The 20,040-nt window shown below is 46.8% G+C and overlaps 1 protein-coding gene across 1 annotated transcript in view; it reads right to left on the bottom strand.

Annotated features, from left to right (window-relative positions):
- LOC149453268 (uncharacterized) overlaps positions 1 to 20,040 on the bottom strand; it is a 45,696-nt gene that overhangs the window by 14,356 nt on the left and 11,300 nt on the right. Inside the window, 9 exon segments of the mRNA XM_089688620.1 lie at positions 7,454 to 8,762; positions 16,120 to 16,246; positions 16,340 to 16,795; positions 16,904 to 17,103; positions 17,220 to 17,358; positions 17,736 to 17,833; positions 17,950 to 18,073; positions 18,160 to 18,312; positions 18,578 to 18,695. Of these exon segments, the coding sequence (XP_089544746.1) occupies positions 7,454 to 8,762; positions 16,120 to 16,246; positions 16,340 to 16,795; positions 16,904 to 17,103; positions 17,220 to 17,358; positions 17,736 to 17,833; positions 17,950 to 18,073; positions 18,160 to 18,312; positions 18,578 to 18,655 (2,684 nt within the window). The 5' untranslated portion in view covers positions 18,656 to 18,695.

Here is a 20,040-nt window from a genome sequence, read left to right as displayed (position 1 = left end):
TCACCATCCTCATCACTATCACCATCACAATGTTCTGCCTCTTCTATGGGCCTTCATACGTCTCCTTTCTAACATACAGACCTGCATGGAGGACAGAGCAATCCTTGCAGTGAAATCCTGACAATGATGAGGATCCCAAATTTTGTGAGAATACACTCTATATAGTATGATATATGGCGAAGGAAATGTGTATTTGCTCCCCGGCTGATCTTGAATGTTCTCGCCACTCACAAAGAAATGATCGGTCTATAAATCGAATGTTCGGTGTATTGTAACACTGAGAGACAGAATAGCAACAACAAATTCAGCAGAAATGCGTGTCTAACAAATGATGACAGATCTGCATGTTCATGAGGGAAATAAGGATTTGATCCCCTTCACAAAACATGACTTAGTACTTAGTGGCAAATCCCTTGTTGGCAATCACAGAGGTCAGACGTTTCCTGGAGTTGGCCCCCAGGTTCGCACACATCTCAGGAGGGATTTTGGCACACTCCTCTTGGCAGATCCTCTCCAAGTCATTAAGGTTTGGTAGCTGACATTTGGCAACTCGAACTTTCAGCTCCCTCCACAGATTTTCAATCGGATTTAGGTCTGGGGACTGGCTAGGCCACTCCAGGACCTTAATGTGTTTCTTCTTGAGCCACTCCTTTGTTGCCTTGGCCGTGTATTTTGGGTCATTGTCATGCTGGAACACCCATCCACAACCCATTTTCAATGCCCTGGCTGAGGGAAGAAGGTTCTCACCCAAGATTTGATGGTACATTGCCCCGTCCATCGTCCCTTTGATGTGCAGTTGTCCTGTCCCCTTATATCCGCTCTCCCCGGACCCCGCATTCACTGTATCCGCTCTCCCCGGACCCCGCATTCACTGTATCCGCTCTCCCCGGACCCCGCATTCACTGTATCCCCTCTCCCCGGACCCCGCATTCACTGTATCCGCTCTCCCCGGACCCCGCATTCACTGTATCCCCTCTCCCCGGACCCCGCATTCACTGTATCCGCTCTCCCCGGACCCCGCTCTCCCTACATCCGCTCTCCTCGGACCCCACGTTCACTATATCTGGTCTCCCCAGACCCCGCATTCACTATATCTGGTCTCCCACAGTACACGGAAATGCAATTATTTTAGTAAATATAAACTGCTAAATCCCTTTTCCCATCAGCAGTATATAGCAGTCTTGTGACTTGTATCAGTGTCCAGCAGAGCACTGGTTAAAGCTTGTAGTAGGAGTTTTCATTCTGCTCTAGGATGATGCAGCACCCCTGACCCTCAGTGCTGATTGGCCCTGTGCTGATCACATGCACCCTCCCAAGAAAAAAAAAAAATCTCTAGCACTACACACCAAACTAAGCATGTGCAGCTTGCCCCCAAGGCTCAGTTCTATCAGCAGATGGATTGGGGACACTTTAAGAAGAGGAGGATCAGAGAAGACAGGATCAAACAGCCTTTTTACACAATGCGGAGGATTAACCCCTTAGGTCCCACAGTGCGCATAACAAGCATGCTGTACTGCATCTACAGACTGATTGTACTGTTGGGGGTTCAGGAACACAGAATTCTACAGTCCCCCTCCCTTCTCACGGTTGGTACAGTCCTTTGGTGGGAATCTCTCTCCCCACAGTACAGATGGTACAGCCCTAGCGGGGCGGTAATAGGGAATTTTAGAGTTTCGCCTCCCCTCTCACAGTTGGTACAGTCCTCAGGCAGGAACCTCCCCCTCATATTGGCAGATGGTACAGCCAGATTGGGGTAATAATAGGGAATTCTGCGGTCCCCCTCCCTTCTCACAGTTAGTATATTCCTCAGGCGGGAATTTACCCCAACTGCAAATATTAGGCGCTCAGCTCAGTCAAAATCAGGTCACTTGACTATCCTGGGCCAATCACAGAGCCGCCCTGGGCTAGCACTGCTTCCATCTATATGTCCCGAGGTCTGGTCTATTACTAGGAATGTAAACTTGTCTCCAACAAAATGGCCGCCAGCGGCAGAGCTATCCCCTGACCGGAGACACTTTTCCCCTGAGAGCGCAGTGCAGGGCGGTGCTCTATGAGAGGAGCTCAGAGCCCGGGCTGTGAGAGAGAAGTGAGTGTATGAGGAGGGTCAACTTCGCCCCGGACGCTGCGGGCGACATTCACCCAACATTAGCCCCTCACTGCCCTTCTATAGTCGGTGTACATGAACCCTTCATGGTGGGGATATGACCCCCTCCGTGGTTTCTGCACATTCAGGACATTTTGGGTGGAGCAGGGAAGAAGCGTCTATTGCTGTCTGTGACCCCGCAGAGGAGATTTCTCCTCACATCCTGTCCCTGTGACACCCGAAAATAAAAGGGAGCAGGGGCCGTCACTGGAAACATGGTCAGTAGTTGCACCTGTGGCCCCGTTGGGGAGATTCCCCCTCACTTCCTGTCTCTATGACACCCGTAGATGGGAGGGGCTGTTACTGGAAACATGGTCAGTAGTTGCACCTGTGGCCCCGTTGGGGAGATTCCCCCTCACTTCCTGTCTCTGTGACACCCATAGATGAAATGGGAGGGGCTGTCACTGGGATGATGGAGGTCACTGTACTGGATGCCTTTCCTGCTGGAGTCTCCAACCAAGAAGATGGCCGTCCGCCATCTGGCAGACACGTGTGATTCGTTTCCTTGCGAGTTGAAATTTTCATTATTCAGATGTATTGGAATTTCCAGATCACAATTGTACCGAATTTCAACCAATCAGAAATAAATTAAAGCAAAAACAAAATGACCTGAATTGAAAAATTTTTTTGAAAAAAAAAAAAAAGGAGTTCGAGTCCCAAAATTAATTCAGATTTGAAATGGAAACAAATTGTGGTGAATGCGGTCTAAACGTGAAACGAGATGATGGATTCTACAGAGGCGATTTTGTAGAATAGAATGAAACAGAAGAGAATAGAAACTAAAATAATAGAATAGAAAATAAAATAATAGAATAGAAAATAAAGAAATACAATAAAAAGTTAAATAATAGAATGGAAAATAAATAAATAGAATAGAATAGAGAAAAGTTAGAATTGAAAATACAGAAATAGGATAAAAAAATAATATAGAATGGAACATAAAATAATAGAATAAAAAATAATAGAATAGAACATAAAGAAATAGAATAAAAAAAATAATAGAATGGAAAATAAAATAATAGAATAGAAAATAAAGAAACAGAATATAATAGAAAAAGGTTAGAATAGAAAAAAAATAGAATAGAAAATAAAGAAATAGAATAAAAAATAATATAAATTGGAAAATAAAATAGAATAAAAAATAATAGAAAGGAAAATTAAATAATAGAAAATAAAATAATAGAAAAAAATAAGAATAGAATAGAAAAGATTAGAATTGAATGAAATAAAACAGAATGGAATAGAAAACAGTAGAATAAGTCTGGCCATAGACAGAATTATTTTATTTCTTGCATCAGTCAGTGTTGACAGGGGAATCCCTCCCGCGGGTCTATGGTCTTTTCCCTGTGGGGATGCGCCCCCCCCCCCCCGATGGGAGATGACAAGAATACAGTGATTATCGCTAGTGGCTATAACAGCCGCCAGCAATAATCATGTAAAATCTGGAAGGCGGGTTGTTCCCAAGCTGATTGACTGATTGATCAACTTGGGTACATTAAGCCTTGTCCATACCTGGTTCGAATCTCAGCCAGTTCCTGCTGAACTGGCTGAAATTTGAACCATCTATGGCTGGCCTAAATTAGAATGGAATAGAAAATAGAAGAATACAATAAAACAGAATGGAATAGAAAAGAAAATAAAGAATAGAATAAAACTGGAAAAAATAGAATAAAACAGACTAGAGTAGAATAAAATAAAACAGAATGGAATAGAAAAGAATAAAAAAGAAAAAATTAGTCAAAGTAGATTACAATTGAAAAGAATATAATAAAACAGAATAGAAAATAAAATATAATAAAACAGAATAGAAAATAAAAGAATAGAATACAACAGACTAGAATAAAATAAAACAGAATGGAATAGAAAAGAGAAAATAATCGAATCAAATAAAATAGAATACAATTGAAAAGAATAGAATTAAATAAACCAATGGAATAGAAAGGAACAAAAGAAAAAATATTCAAATCAAATAAAATAGCATACAATTGAAAAAAATAGAATAGAAAATAAAAGAATAGAATACAACAGACTAGAATAAAATAAAACAGAATGGAATAGAAAAGAACAAAAGATAAAATAATCGAATCAAATAAAATAGAATACAATTGAAAAGAATAGAATAAAACAATAGAATACAACAGACTAGAATAGAATAAAACAGAATAGTATAAAAAATAAACAAATAGAATACAACAAAATAGAACAGATATAGTCATCTTTTGAATACCTAATCGATTTGAAAATAGCGAACACACAACGAATTCTGAAAATGAATCATTTAATATAATGAATATGATGAAACACATTTTTCCGTCCTGCACATCTCTATTGGATTGTACATTTCAGATGTGAATTTGGATGGCGCAGGAGGTGGGCAGCTGCTCCTGGGCTCACAGGGACAGGTCCTCTTTCTGCCTGTCTCGGAGTTCCACCCAGTGGGGTCGCCTTCCATTCTGCAAAGAATTAACACCATTTACTGTTTCTATTTTGTTTCAGTTTTCTGCAGCTTCAGCCTTCAGTAGGTGGTTCAGGCTTACGGGAAAAGGAGGAGCTAAGTCACAGATTAATAAAAGATAGCAGTTAGCGGAATCTTCAGGGGTTGAACTCAGAGGTAGGTCATAATCACACCTTGTCCAGTGATCTGTAAGTTGATGATAGGTATTCCCTTGCCGCCTTACTGTATATTTGGATGGCTATCTAGACCAGGGTTTCTTAACCAGAGAGAGTTCCATGGATCCCCTGGGTTCCTTCAGAGGTTGCTAGGAGTTCTTTGAGGGTTCCTCCAGAGGATGCTAGGCGTTCCTTGAGGGTTCTTCCAGAGGTTGCCAAGGGTTCCTTGAGGGTTCCTCCAGAGGATGTTATGGGTTTCTTTGAGGGTTCCTCCAGAGGTTGCTATGTGTTCCTCCATTGGTTTCTAGGGGTTCTTTGAGGGTTCCTCCAGAAGTTGCAAGGGGTTCCTCGAGGGTTCCTCCAGAAGTTGCAAGGGGTTCCTCGAGGGTTCCTCCAGCGGATGCTAGGGATTCTTCGAGGGTTCCTCCAGAGAATGCTAGGGGTTCCTCTATAGGTTTCTAGGGATTCCTTGAGAGTTCCTCCAGAGGTTGCTAGGGGTTCCTCAAGGGTTCTTCCAGAGGATGCTAGGTGTTCCTCTATAAGTTTCTAGGGATTCCTTGAGGGTTCCTCCAGAGGTTGCTAGGGTTTCCTTGAGGGCTCCTCCAGAGGTTGCTAGGGGTTCCTTGAGGGTTCCTGTAGAGGATGCTAGTGGTTCCTGGAGGGTTCCTCCTGGGGATGCTAGGCATCCTTGAGGGTTCCTCCAGAGGTTTCTTGAGGGTTCCTCCAGAAGTTGTTTGTGGGTTCCTCCAGAGGATGCTAGGGGTTCCTTGAGGGTTCTATCAGAGGTTGCTAGGTATTACTCCATAGGATTCTAGGGTTTCTTTTAGAGTTTCTCCAAAGAATGCTAGGGGTTCTTTGAGGGTTTCTCCAGAGGATGCTAGGGGTTCTTTGAGGGTTCCTCCAGTGGATGCTAGGGGTTCTTTGAGGGTTTCTCCAGAGGATGCTAGGGGTTCTTTGAGGGTTTCTCCAGAAGATGCTAGGGGTTCTTTGAGGGTTCCTCCAGAGAATGCTAGGGGTTCTTTGAGGGTTTCTCCAGAGAATACTAGGGGTTCTTTGAGGGTTCCTCCAGAGGTTGCTAGGGGTTCCTTGAGGATTCCTCCAGAGGTTGCTAGGGGTTCTTTGAGGGTTTCTCCAGAGGTTACAAGGGGTTCTTTCAAGGTTCCTCCAGAGGATGCTAGGTTTTCCTTCATAGGTTTGTAGGGGTTCCTTGAGGGTTCTTCAAGAGGTTGCTAGGGGTACCTAATGACCAATTCCTACCTCTCAGATAAGGATGGGGCCAGTATTGAACACTCTGCTCAGTAGAGTATGAGGTGGTATCAAAACGTTCTGAGACGAGCTCTGTACTTTACTGATCTACGTTTACACACTATCACCTTCAAAGTGGTCACATGATCGCAAAACCTCCAAATTGCTACCTGCGGGCGCCAGTAACTGACGGGAATGCGCAGGATGCATGCTGTCATCACCTGCCCCCACTTCCGCTGTGTTCGGAAGTGGATGTCGTCGTCCCCTCCTCTTCTGGGATACGTGAAAGGTCCCAGAAGACTACGGGACCATTCAGAAAGTGCAGCGCTCCTCGCACATGTGGGCACCCTGCTGTGAAGCTTGCCCATCTGAGGGCCCGGCTCACTGCTGTTGGCTAGAGGGAAGGGAGGAGAGCGGACCCATCCCCTCTCCTCCCCTTCTTGTCCTGCCCCGGAAGTGACGTTATGATGTCACTTCCCGGCCGAATGTAATGCAGTGCGATGTGAACTGCATATCATCCAGTAGAGCACAGGGGGGACATGCGGGGTCTTTGAGACCTCGGATGTCTCAATAAAGAGAACCTGTCACCAAAGATAATCACATAGGAAGGTGATTTTGTCCCCTATGTGATGAAAAAAAAAATTAAGTTAAAAAAAAATGTGTTTTTTTCCTTTTATTGTAAAAAATGAAAAAGTTACACCCAAGCACATAACAAGTCTCCCCCCCCCCCCCCCAAGTATTGTTTGTTTTTTTTCAAAAAATTTCCACTCCCGATAACTGAGGGAGGTAAATATGTCTGTAGTCTGGCCGTGCGGTCATTGTTTCATGAGTTATGACACCTCAGCTGATGGGGGGGAGGTCACTGTGGCTGTAGAGGAGGAGGGGAGAGAAAAAGGTTGCTGTGGTCCTAAAGGAGGGGGGGAGGTCACTGTGGCCATAAAGGAGGGGGGGGGGGGTCACTGTGGCCATAAAGGAGGGGGGCCACTGTGCCCATAAAAGAGGGGGGGGAGGTCACTGTGGCCATAAAGTAGGGGGGGAGGTCACTGTGGTCATAAAGGAGGGGGGGAGGTCACTGTGGCCATAAAGGAGGGGGGGAGGTCACTGTGGCCATAAAGGAGGGGGGGAGGTCACTGTGGCCATAAAGGAGGGGGGGATGTCGCTGTGGTCATAAAGGGCAGGGGGGGGGGTCACTGTGGCCATAAAGGAGGCGGGGGGGTCATTGTGGCCATAAAGGAGGGGGGGGATGCCACTGTGGCCATAAAGGGCAGAGGGGGTCACTGTGGCCATAAAGGAGGGGGGGAGGTCACTGTGGCCATAAAGGGGGGGGGGGGGGTCACTGGCCATTTCTTTCCTCTTGTGACCATTCCACCCACGTGTGACTTTTCTGCTGTGTGAGAACGTGACCTTTTCCTTTGAAACGGTTTCTCCACTCTGACCACAGGAAGGGACGTTCACCTGTGTTCCTTGTTTTGATGCGTAAGTTGCTCTTCCTTCTGAGTGAAACCTTTCCCACATTTTGGGCAGACAAAAGGACACTCACCCATCTCTCTTCTCTGGTGTGCCAAAAGTCCGCTTTTACGAGTGAATGATTTCCCACACTCTGAACACGAAAAAGGGCGCTCGCCCGTGTGACTCCTGTGATGTTTTTTAAGGTCTCCGTTCTGATTGAAACATTTCCCACACTCTGAGCATGAAAAAGGACGCACTCCTGTATGAATCCTCTGGTGTGTAACCAGACTTCTTTTCCACAAGAAACTTTTCCCGCACTCCGAACAGGAATAAGGGTAAACACCCGTGTGAACATTCTGGTGAGCCGTAAGTGTCTTTTTATGAGTGAAACATTTCCCGCACTCTGAACATGAAAATGGACGCTCCCCTGTGTGACTTCTCTGGTGTTCAGTAAGCTTCCCTTTGTGTAGAAAACCCTTTCCGCACTCTAAACATGAGAAGGGGCATTCACCCGTGTGAATTTTTTGATGCGTAACAAGCCTGGTTTTCTCAACGAAACATTTCCCGCACTCTGAACAGACAAAAGGACGCTCGTCCGTATGACATTTGTCATGTGCAGAAAGCGAACTTTTACGAGTGAACGATTTCCCACACTTTGAACACAAAAAAGGACGCTCGCCCGTGTGCCCTCTCTGGTGAGTATGAAGGTCTCCTTTCTGATTGAAACCTTTCCCGCACTCTGAGCACGAAAAAGGACGCTCTGCCATATGAATTCTCTGGTGTATCTTAAAATTTGTTTTCCACACAAAACATTTCCCGCACACCTTGCAGGAAAAGGGATAATCGCCCGTGTGAGTTCTCTGGTGAGCATTAAGTCTTCTTTTCCGGGTGAAACATTTTCCGCATTCTGAACAGGAAAAAAGTCGCTCGCCCGTCTTGTGACTCCTTTGATGTTTCACAAGGTCTTGCTTATAGGGGAAACGCTTCTCACACTCGGTGCACGAATAAGGGCGCTCGGCGACGTGGCTTTCTTGGTGTCTGAGAAGGTCCCTTTTCTGAGTGAAAAGTTTCCCGCACACTGAACACGGAAGCGGGTGAGTCGTTGGATCTTCGTCAAGAGACGGTTCGGATGCTTCAGAATCTACAGTTCGGAAAGACGGCCTCTGGGGTGGAGCTGGATTGGAGGATTCGCAGTGGCGCCTCGAATGGAGGGTCGGGGTAACGCGGTCTGACGTTTCGGGAGTTGATGCTCCGTCAGGACAGGACGTAGTTCCGGAGTTAACTCTCGGAGAAGGTCGGCTGAGGGTCGTTCGTTCTGAAGACAGTAGAAGACAGTAGAAGGGGTTAATCCTCTGCATTGTGTAAAAAAAGGCTCTTTGATCCTGTCTTCTCTGATCCTCCCCTTCTTCCAGTGCCCCCCCCCCCCCCTTATCTCCTGATGAGACTTGTGGATGATACTGATATCTTGTGGATGCACATGCTCAGTTTGGTGTGTATTGATTTTTTTTAATGTTTCTTGGGAAAGTGCATGCGATCAGCACAGGGTTAATCAGCGCTGTCCAGACAGAGATCAGGGGTCCTGCATCCTCCTAGAGCAGAATGAAAACTCCTCCTACAAGCTTTAACATGTGCTCTGCTGGACACTGATAGAAGTCAAAAGACTGCTCTATACTGCTGATGGGAAAAGGGATTTAGCAGTTTATATTTACTAAAATAATTGCGTTTCTGTGTTGTGTGTACTGGGGGAGACCAGATATAGTGAATGCGGGGTCCGGGGAGAGCGGATATAGTGAATGCGGGGTCCGGGGAGAGCGGATATAGTGAATGCGGGGTCCGGGGAGAGCGGATATAGTGAATGCGGGGTCCGGGGAGAGCGGATATAGTGAATGCGGGGTCCGGGGAGAGCGGAAATAGTGAATGCGGGGTCCGGGGAGAGAAGATATAGTGAGTGCGGTGTCCGGGGAGAGCGGACATAGTGAATGCGGGGTCTGGGGAGAGCGGACATAGTGAGTGTGGGGTCCGGGGAGAGCAGATATAGTGAATGCGGGGTCCGGGGAGAGCAGATATAGTGAATGCGGGGTTCGGGGAGAGCAGATATAGTGAATGCGGGGTCCGGGGAGAGCAGATATAGTGAATGCGTGGTCCGGGGAGAGCAGATATAGTGAATGTGGGGTCCGGGGAGAGCGGATATAGTGAATGCGGAGTCCGGGGAGAGCGTATTAAGCGAATGCAGGGTCCGGGGAGAGCGGATATAGTGAATGCGGGGTCCGGGGAGAGCGGATATAGTGAATGCGGGGTCCGGGGAGAGCGGATATAGTGAATGCGGGGTCCGGGGAGAGCGGATATAGTGAATGCGGGGTCCGGGGAGAGCAGATATAATGAATGCGGGGTCCGGGGAGAGCGGACATAGTGAATGCGGGGTCCGGGGAGAGAAGATATAGTGAGTGCGGGGTCCGGGGAGAGCAGATATAGTGAATGCGGGGTCCGGGGAGAGCAGATATAGTGAATGCGGGGTCCGGGGAGAGCAGATATAGTGAATGTGGGGTCCGGGGAGAGCGGATATAGTGAATGCGGAGTCCGGGGAGAGCGTATTAAGTGAATGCAGGGTCCGGGGAGAGCGGATATAGTGAATGCGGGGTCCGGGGAGAGCGGATATAGTGAATGCGGGGTCCGGGGAGAGCGGATATAGTGAATGCGGGGTCCGGGGAGAGCGGATATAGTGAATGCGGGGTCCGGGGAGAGCAGATATAGTGAATGCGGGGTCCGGGGAGAGCGGACATAGCGAATGCGGGGTCCGGGGAGAGAAGATATAGTGAGTGCGGTGTCCGGGGAGAGCGGACATAGTGAATGCGGGGTCCAGGGAGAGCAGATATAGTGAATGCAGGGTCCGGGTAGAGCAGATATAGTGAATGTGGGGTCCGGGGAGAGCGGACATAGTGAATGCGGGGTCTGGGGAGAGCGGACATAGTGAGTGCGGGGTCCGGGGAGAGCGGATATAGTGAATTCGGGGTCCGGGGAGAGCGGATATAGTGAATGCGGGGTCCGGGGAGAGCAGATACAGTGAGTGCGGGGTCCAGGGAGAGCGGATATAGTGAATGCGGGGTCCGGGGAGAGCGGATTAAGTGAATGCGGGGTCCGGGGAGAGCGGATATAGTGAATGCAGGGTCCGTGGAGAGCGGACATAGTGAATGCCGGGTCCGGGGAGAGCGGATATAGTGAATGCGGGGTCCGTGGAGAGCGGACATAGTGAATGCGGGGTCCGGGGAGAGCGGATATAGTGAATGCGGGGTCCGGGGAGAGCAGATATAGTGAATGCGGGGTCCGGGGAGAGCGGATATAGTGAATGCGGGGTCCGGGGAGAGCGGATATAGTGAATCCCAATTAGTCATCGGTCTCGCCGCTGCTATTTGTGTGCGTTTTCAGCGTAATTTCAGGTGCGATTTCTGAAGACTTGCTACTTGTGAAGATTTTCAACGATTTCTTGCGATTTCCATTGTATTTGATGTCGGTGAAATCGCAACAAAAGGGCAGAAAAAGTCACGCGAGAACTACTTTAGCAGTCGCACCGCAGCCAATCACACGTGTCAAGTCACTGCCGTTCACATTCGTTAGATGCCATTTCTGTTCACAAATCGCACCGGTATGACCGGGAACTAATGCAGGCCATAGGTCGAAAATCGGCTGGAAAAAAAAAATCGGCCAATTTTCACACCGTTAGTGGGTTAATTGGTTGGCCGTTTTCGGGGTTTTGGCAGGTTTTTTTTATCGGTCAAGTTGGAAAATTTGTGGCCGATTTTGACGATCAGACGATTTTCCCGGCAATGATGGGCAAATCGGCCGATCGTTTTACCGATAAAAAATCTGCGCATGAGCTGCGACCTGCAAGAAGAAGCAGAAGAAAAAGAAGAAGGAAAAGAAGAAGAATTCCAGTCCGCTATTATATTTTATATAAAAGTCTTGCGGTTGCAACAATGTATCTATTTGTATCCGAATAAAAACATCTGTATCCGAAATGGATACATTGTTGCAAGACTTTTTCATATAAAATATAATAGCGGAGCTCTCTGCAAGGGACAGAAGTAAAAATGCCGCCCGTAGACAGGACGAAAATCGGCCAATTTTTTACCGTTGATGGTAATGTTGGCCGATTGAACGACCGATTTTTCGTGTTTTTTTTTAAAACGGCTGATTTTTGACCCGTCTATGGCCTGCATAAGTGTGTATTGATTGGTCTACAGACTATGGGATATATACTGTAATTATTTTTTCTTTTTTTTTTTTTCTTTTATACTGGTAATGGCGGTGATCAGGGACGGTGCTGACAAATCAAAAGCCCTCTTGCCTGAACTGTCATCCCTGCAAGGAGGATATAGAAAGTGTTGTGGATTTCAAATCCCCGCCGCTTTCTCGCCTCTCCTTCTGCTGAGAATATGGAGCATCTGCTTCCATAGTAGACATACCCCACACGCCCACTCTCCAATCGGCATGGGAAGTTTCTCGCACCGTTCCTGTGTGAGCTTAGGTTTTCACAAGCCTGGGTTCACACAGGAGCAGTAGGGAAACCGCATGCGATTTGGACAGGAATCGCATTCCTGTTCAAATTGCATAATAACCTTTTGCGGCGCAATTTGTATTGACGCAAATCGCACTGCAAAGCATCGGGTTTCCTGTAACGGGAGCATTTTCACGAGCAGTCATGAAAATTCTCGGTATCAGCACTGACATCGGTACCGGTGCATCCCTAGTGTGTAAATGTAGCAGGGGAGTATGTTTGAAAAATAAATGCAGTTTCCACTCCATGAAATTTGTTCTCTCATATGAATTCAAAAGCCCCGGTTTGACTTGAAGGCCCCTTGTAAAAGTTCTATATCTGCAGAAGGGTCCGAAAAAGGCCCTTTGAAAAGAATAACTCCATCCCTACTGTGAAGCATGGTGGTGGATCTTTGGTGCTCTGGAGGTGTGTCGGGAACAGCAGCACAAGGAATTTAGACAACATTGACAGCAAGCCGAATGAGGCAGATTTTCATAAAGTATTCATGGAAATTTTGCATCGATCAGCCCTGAGGCTGCATATTAACCACTTCCCATCTGGCTGCTGTATATAACCGGCCAGACGGTGGCAGTGTAGGGGTGAGTTGCTGTTCATAAACGGCGACCGCCATTTTGGATTGTGCGCTCTCCCTGTGCCCACTGTGTCCTCCGGATCGAATCGCTGTAGGGGCCCTTTCTGTGAGGTCCCGATCATGTGATCACTGATTGCCCAATCAGTGATCACATGAAGAGTAGTAAGCAAGATGTCACTTCTGACATCATTGCTTACTACGTGTGAAATCTGTAAATGATCACACAGATCACATGGTACAGGGCTATTCACAACAGCCTTGTACCATGTGACAAGCTGTGACCAATCACAGCTCACACAGTATTTCTCAATGTCTGCAGGAATGCAGCCAGAGAGAAGGAGAAATAATTGCTTTTACATCCTTTATGGGTGTAAAAGCAATCAGTGTAAAAAAAAAAAAACAATCTTCATCACCCCCCATAAGTAGTACAGTGTCACCATGGTGACACTGTACTGCTAGGGTGACAGTATGTAAAAAAAAAACCATAAATAATAATATAAAAAAATAAAATAAAAATTATAATTTTTGGTTTTAAACTAATTTGGTTTATTTATTTTTTTTACTAAAAAGATAACTGAATAAATTTTGGCCGAGATTCATGAAGAAAGATTATTTACAGGTGAAACTCAAAAAATTAGAATATTGTGCAAAAGTTCATTTATTTCAGCAATGCAACTTAAAAGGTGAAACTAATATATGAGATAGACTCATTACATGCAAAGCAAGATAGTTCAAGCCGTGATTTGTCATCATTGTGATGATTATGGCTTACAGCTCATGAAAACCCCAAATCCACAATCTCAGAAAATGAGAATATTGTGAAAAGGTGCAATATTCTCGGCTCAAAGTGTCCCACTCTAATCAGCTAATTAAGCCATAACACCTGCAAAGGGTTCCTGAGCCTTTAAATGGTCTCTTAGTCTGGTTCAGTAGGAATCACAATCATGGGAAAGACTGCTGACCTGACACCATCATTGACACCCTCAATAAGGACGGAAAGCCTCAAAAGGTAATTACAAAAGAAGTTGGATGTTCCCAAAGTGCTGTATCAAAGCACATTAATAGAAAGTTATGTGGAAGGGAAAAGTGTGGAAGAAAAAGGTGCACAAGCAGCAGGGATGACCGCATCCTGGAGAGGATTGTCAGGAAAAGGCCATTCAAAAGTGTTGGGGACTTTCACAAGGAGTGGACTGAGGCTGGAGTCAGTGCATCAAGAGCCACTACACACAGACGGATCCTGGACATGGGCTTCAAATGCCGTATTCCTCTTGTCAAGCCGCTCCTGAACAACAAACAGCGCCAGAAGCGTCTTACCTGGGCTAAAGACAAACACACCTGGTCTGTTGCTCAGTGGTCCAAAGTCCTCTTTTCTGATGAGAGCAACTTTTGCATCTCATTTGGAAACCAAGGACCCAGAGTATGGAGGAAGAATGGAGAGGCACACACTGCAAGATGCTTGAAGTCCAGTGTGAAGTTTCCACAGTCTGTGTTGATTTGGGGAGCCATGTCATCTGCTGGTGTTGGTCCACTGTGCTTCATTAAGTCCAGGGTCAACGCAGCAGTCTATCAGGAGATTTTGGAGCACTTCATGCTTCCTTCCGCAGATGAGCTTTATGGGGATGCTGACTTCATTTTCCAGCAGGACTTGGCATCTGCCCACACTGCCAAAAGCACCAAAACCTGGTTCAATGACCGTGGGATTACTGTGCTTGATTGGCCAGCAAACTTGCCTGACCTGAACCCCGTAGAGAATCTATGGGCCATTGCCAAGAGAAAGATGACAGACATGAGACCGAACAATGCAGAAGAGCTGAAGGCCGCTATTGAAGCATCCTGGTCTTTCATAACACCTCAGCAGTGCCACAGGCTGATAGCTTCCATGCCACGCCGCATTGAGGCAGTAATTGCTGCAAAAGGGGCCCAAACCAAGTACTGAGTACATATGCATGCTTCTACTTTTCAGAGGTCTGATATTGTTCTATGTACAATCCTTGTTTTATTGATTGCATGTAATATTCTCATTTTCTGAGATTGTGGATTTGGGGTTTTCATGAGCTGTAAGCCATAATCATCACAATGATGACAAATCACGGCTTGAACTATCTTGCTTTGCATGTAATGAGTCTATCTCATATATTAGTTTCACCTTTTAAGTTGCATTACTGAAATAAATGAACTTTTGCACGATATTCTAATTTTTGGAGTTTCACCTGTATTTGCAAAATTTTATAAGAAAAACACTTTTTTTTCAAAATTGTTGGACTTTTTAATTTACATATCAAAAAAAAATCCCAGTGGTGAATAAATACCACCAAAATAAAGCTTTATCTGTCTCAAAAAAATGCTAAAAATTCTCATATAGATTTAGTGTCACATGACCGCGCTGAAAGCTGAAAATTGGCCTGGACAGGAAGGGGGTGAAAGTGACCGGACAGGAAGGGGGTGAAAGTGTCCAGACTGGGAAGGGGGTGAAAGTGTCCAGACTGGGAAGGGGGTGAAAGTGTCCAGACTGGGAAGGGGGTGAAAGTGTCCGGACTGGAAGGGGGTGAAAGGGTCCGGACAGGAAAGGGGGGGAAAGCGTCCGGACTGGAAGGGGGTGAAAGCGTCCGGACTGGAAGGGGGGAAAGCGTCCGGACTGGGAAGGGGGTGAAAGCGTCCGGACTGGAAGGGGGTGAAAGCGTCCGGACAGGAAGGGGGTGAAAGCGTCCGGACAGGAAGGGGGTGAAAGTGTCCGGATTGGAAGGAGGGGAAAGCGTCCGGACTGGAAGGAGGGGAAAGCGTCCGGACTGGAAGGGGGGGAAAGCGTCCGGACTGGAAGGGGGGGAAAGCGTCCGGACTGGTAGGAGGGGAAAGCGTCCGGACTGGTAGGAGGGGAAAGCGTCCGGACTGGAAGGAGGGGAAAGCGTCCGGACTGGAAGGAAGGGAAAGTGTCCAAACTGGAAGGAGGGGAAAGCGTCCAGACTGGAAGGGGGTGAAAGCATCCGGACTGGAAGGGGGTGAAAGCGTCCGGACTGGAAGGGGGTGAAAGTGTCCAGACTGTAAGGGGAGGAAAGCGTCCGGACTGGAAGGGGGGGAAAGCGTCCGGACTGAAAGGGGGGGAAAGCGTCCGAACTGGAAGGGGGGGAAAGCGTCCGGACTGGAAGGGGGGGGAAGCGTCCGGACTGGAAGGGGGGGAAAGCGTCCGGACTGGAAGGGGGGGAAAGCGTCCGGACTGAAAGGGGGGGAAAGCGTCCGGACTGGAAGGGGGGGAAAGCGTCCAGACTGAAAGGGGGGGAAAGCGTCCGGACTGGAAGGGGGGGGAAAGCGTCCGGACTGGAAGGGGGGGGAAAGCGTCCGGACTGGAAGGGGGGTGAAAGTGTCCGGACTGGAAGGGGGGTGAAAGTGTCCGGACTGGAAGGGGGGTGAAAGCGTCCGGACCGGTAGGGGGTGAAAGTGTCCAAACTGGAAGGAGGTGAAATATGGTCCACATCTTACAGATTCTGTCACGGTGTGAGTGTATCAGTGAGATGACAATGGGAACCATTACTGCATGAAGTGGCTGTTCTGTACCTGTGCTGATTTGGACAGAAGGTTTGTCCTTTGTAATGGTCCCAGACTCCTTTGTAGACTGACAATCATCTCTTGCATACGTCTCTTCCTCTTTTACATCAACTTTTTTGTAAGTCAGTTCTTCATCCTAAACCAACAGAATGGGAGAAGATAGTAAAAAAAAAATACAATCTGAGTGTTAGCAATTTCTCTTAAATCCTAGACTCTCTGTCCCACCTACCTGATGATGGTGAGGGATGGTGTGATCTTCCTGTGTGGAATCCTGGGGAAACAGAGGACGGGGACTTCTCTCTGGTGGGTTCCCATTACTGGATCCATCTACCTGATGATGGTGAGAAATGGTGTGACCTTCCTGTGTGGAATCCCGGGAATACAGGGGATGGGGACATCTCTTTGGTGGGTTCCCATTAGTGGAACCATTTACCTGATGATGGTGAGGGATGGTGTGATCTTCCTGTGTGGAATCCCGGGAATACAGAGGACGGGGACATCTCTCTAGTGGGTTCCCGTTACTGGATCCATCTACCTGATGATGGTGAGGGATGGTGTGACCTTCCTGTGTGGAATCCCGGGAATAAAGAGGACCACTCTCCTCTATAGTCTGCGGAGCTCCACTCTTTGACATCTCTTCTTCTTCCTCTTTAATCTCAGCTTTGATGTCTTTCAGTTCTTCACCCTAAACCCCAAAGATGATGGAATACATTTATGAAAAAGAAATAACATAGAAAAATGTCCTCTCAGCTTAGAAATCTTTTTAATGTTCTAGTTCCTTAGTCCCACCTACCTGATGATGGTGGGGGATGGTGTGATCTTCCTGTGTGGAATCCTGGGAATACGGAGGACGGGGACATCTCTCTGTTGGGTTCCCATGACTGGATCCATCTACCTGATGATGGTGAGGGACGGTGTGTTCTTGCTGTGTGGAACCCGGGGAATACAGAGGACAGGGAAATCTCTCTGGTGGGTTCCCATGACTGGATCCATCTGTAGGAAACACACACACTGACTGAATTTATTTTTTCTATGTGTTTATCAGATGATGGGGGATCTAGGTGGACCCTCCGTACTGCTCTCTCCTTTCCAATAAAGTCTCCTCTTACCCGGTGATGTGAGGGGCGGCTGATTGTCCATCATGACATCAAAGGCTTCCTTCTCTTTAACTGGAACTACAGTGACATCCTCTTCATATTTCACTTCTTCTGCTTTACCTTCGGCTTTTATATCTGTCAGATCTTCACCCTAAAGGCAAGGAAATGTTTGGCAAATATAAGATTTAATCAAGCAAGATCACAAATCAAATATTTTGTAGGGTTTTCAAACTGTCTCGAATTGTTGAGTCATGTTCATGTTCTAGATCTGGAGTGTCAAACTGACGGCCCTCCAGCTGTTGCGGAACAAATGCTCCAACCAACCTGATAACAGCGTGTATAGTTGTGATTTTCCTGTGTGGAATCTCGAGAATTCAGAGGATGGGGACATCTCTCTGGTGGGTTCCCATTACTGGATCCATCTACCTGATGATGGTGAGGGATGGTGTGCTCTTCCTGTGTGGAATCCCGGGAATACAGAGGACGAGGACATCTCTCTGGTGGGTTCCCATTACTGGTTCCACCTACCTGTTGATGGTGAGGGATGGTTTGACCTTCCTGTGTGGAATCCCGGGAATACAGAGAATGGGGACATCTCTCTGGTGGGTTCCCATGACTGGATCCATCTGTAGGAAACACACACACTGACTGAATCCATTGTTTCTATGTGTTTATCAGATGATGGGGGATCTAGGCGGATCCTCCGTACTGCTCTCTCCTTTACAATAAAGTCTCCTCTTACCCGGTGATGTGAGGGGCGGCTGATTGTCCATCATGACGTCCTTGTAGAGGTCCTTGTGTCCTTCTAAATACTCCCACTCCTCCATGGAGAAATAGACAGTGACATCCTGACACCTTATAGGAACCTGACACACACAATGATACAGTCACCATCCAGACACATCCCTTGTCTGTTACTGGAGAATGTCCCAGAATTCCCGGCACCGCTCACCTCTCCTGTCAGCAGCTCCATCATCTTCTGGGTGACTTCTAGAATCTTGTGGTCATCTCCCCTAGGTCCAAGGGAATGGGATGGCGATGGTATATGGAAACAGCTGCTGGGTGTCACTTCCCTATTATATGTCTTTTTTATCACTTCATATTCCTATTGAAAAGAAATACTATCAGCTGTTTATTCCCAGAATCCTCCTCACCTCTCCGGTCAGGTCTGAGTTTTATTAATAGAGAAGAGTGATGTCATGTGACCTCCCAGAATCCTCCTCACCTCTCCGGTCAGGTCTGTGTTTTATTAATAGAGATGAGAGTGATGTCATGTGACCTCCCAGAATCCTCCTCACCTCTCCGGTCAGGTCTGTGTTTATTAATAGAGATAGGAGTGATGTCATGTGACCTCCCAGAATCCTCCTCACCTCTCCGGTAAGCAGGTAGATGATCTCTAGGGTGAGCTTTAATATCTTGTTGGTCAAGTGACTCCACTTCTCATCCATCCTGATCAAGGTGGTTGTGATCCGTTCAGAACGCTCGTCTCTGTAAGATAATAACGGATGTGACTGGCTCAGTGATCTCTGTACAGCGCTGCGGTATATGTCAGAGCTATATAAATATATAATAATAATAGTGTGTGACTGTGGGGGAGGGGACATTAGAGTGTAAGCTCCTCTGGTACAGAGACTGATGTGACTGTGGGGGAGGGGACATTAGAGTGTAAGCTCCTCTGGTACAGAGACTGATGGGACTGACTCAGTGTTCTCTGTACAACTCTGCGGTATATGTCAGAGCTATATAAATGTATAATAATAGTAGTGTGTGAATGTGGGGGAGGGGACATTAGAGTTTAAATTTTAAAATCTTGCAAACATTCAGCTCATTAATAAAAGCATACTTGCATATATACAAGAATAAAAATGAATATATATCTATATAAACAAAACCAATAAAAGCTTAAATCTGCAAATAACAGAAAAGAAAATGTATTTTTTTCTAAAAATAACATAAATAGAACTATATACAAGGAAACAATTTAGTGAGGGGCGGCTGATTGTCCATCATGACATGAAAAGATTCCTTCTCTTTAACCACATGCCGCCCAGCCACTGTAGAAATACGGCGGCAGGGCGGCACGGCTGGGCAAAAGCACGTTTTAAAACGTGTGTTTTGAAAACAGGTAGGGGGCGCGCGTGAGGCGCGCCGCTGCCCTATCTGTCCCGCCGATCACAGCCACGGATATCAGTCGCCGGGTCACAGCCGGTCGTTACCGGCTACGTCCCGGCGATCGGCGGCAATCGCTGACAGAGCACATCAGCAGTAGCTGTGCATTCCGTCAGTTCCCTGGACATGGTGATTGAGACAGAAGAGTTTCTCTCTCCCGATCAGCTGTGTTCCCTGCAGTACACCCCCGCCCCCTAGTAAAACACTCCCCTCACACAGTTAACCCTTTCCCTGAATAATAAACTTAACCCCTTCCTCCCCAGTGCCATTAGTACAGTGTCAGTGTTTTTTTTTTTGCACTGATCACTGTATTGGTGTCACTGGGGATGTCAGTTACTCCAAGTCAGTACCCCCCAATGTCAGAATGTCTGCCGCAGTCCCGCCATAAGTCGCTGATCACCGCTATAAGTCACTGATCGCCGCCATAAGTCGCTGATCGCCATTATTAATATAAAAAAAAACTAAAAATCCCAGTATCTTTCCCGCCATATGTAAACGCTATAACTTTCACGTAAACCAATTAATTTACACGTATTGGGTTTTTTTTTTAGCAAAGACATGTCGCAGAATGCATTTTGGCTGAAATTTATGACTAAATTTGATTTTAAATTTTTTTTTACTGGACATGTTTTATAGCAAAAAGTCTAAAATATTGTTTTTTTTC

Source organism: Staurois parvus, unplaced genomic scaffold, assembly GCF_062004578.1.
Source record: "Staurois parvus isolate SC_StPar_1 unplaced genomic scaffold, SC_StPar_1.0 ptg000449l, whole genome shotgun sequence".
In the NCBI taxonomy this organism is placed as follows: domain Eukaryota; kingdom Metazoa; phylum Chordata; class Amphibia; order Anura; family Ranidae; genus Staurois; species Staurois parvus.
The sequence above is the reverse complement of the archived record's forward strand: the minus strand, read 5'-3'. Positions and strand labels throughout refer to the sequence as shown.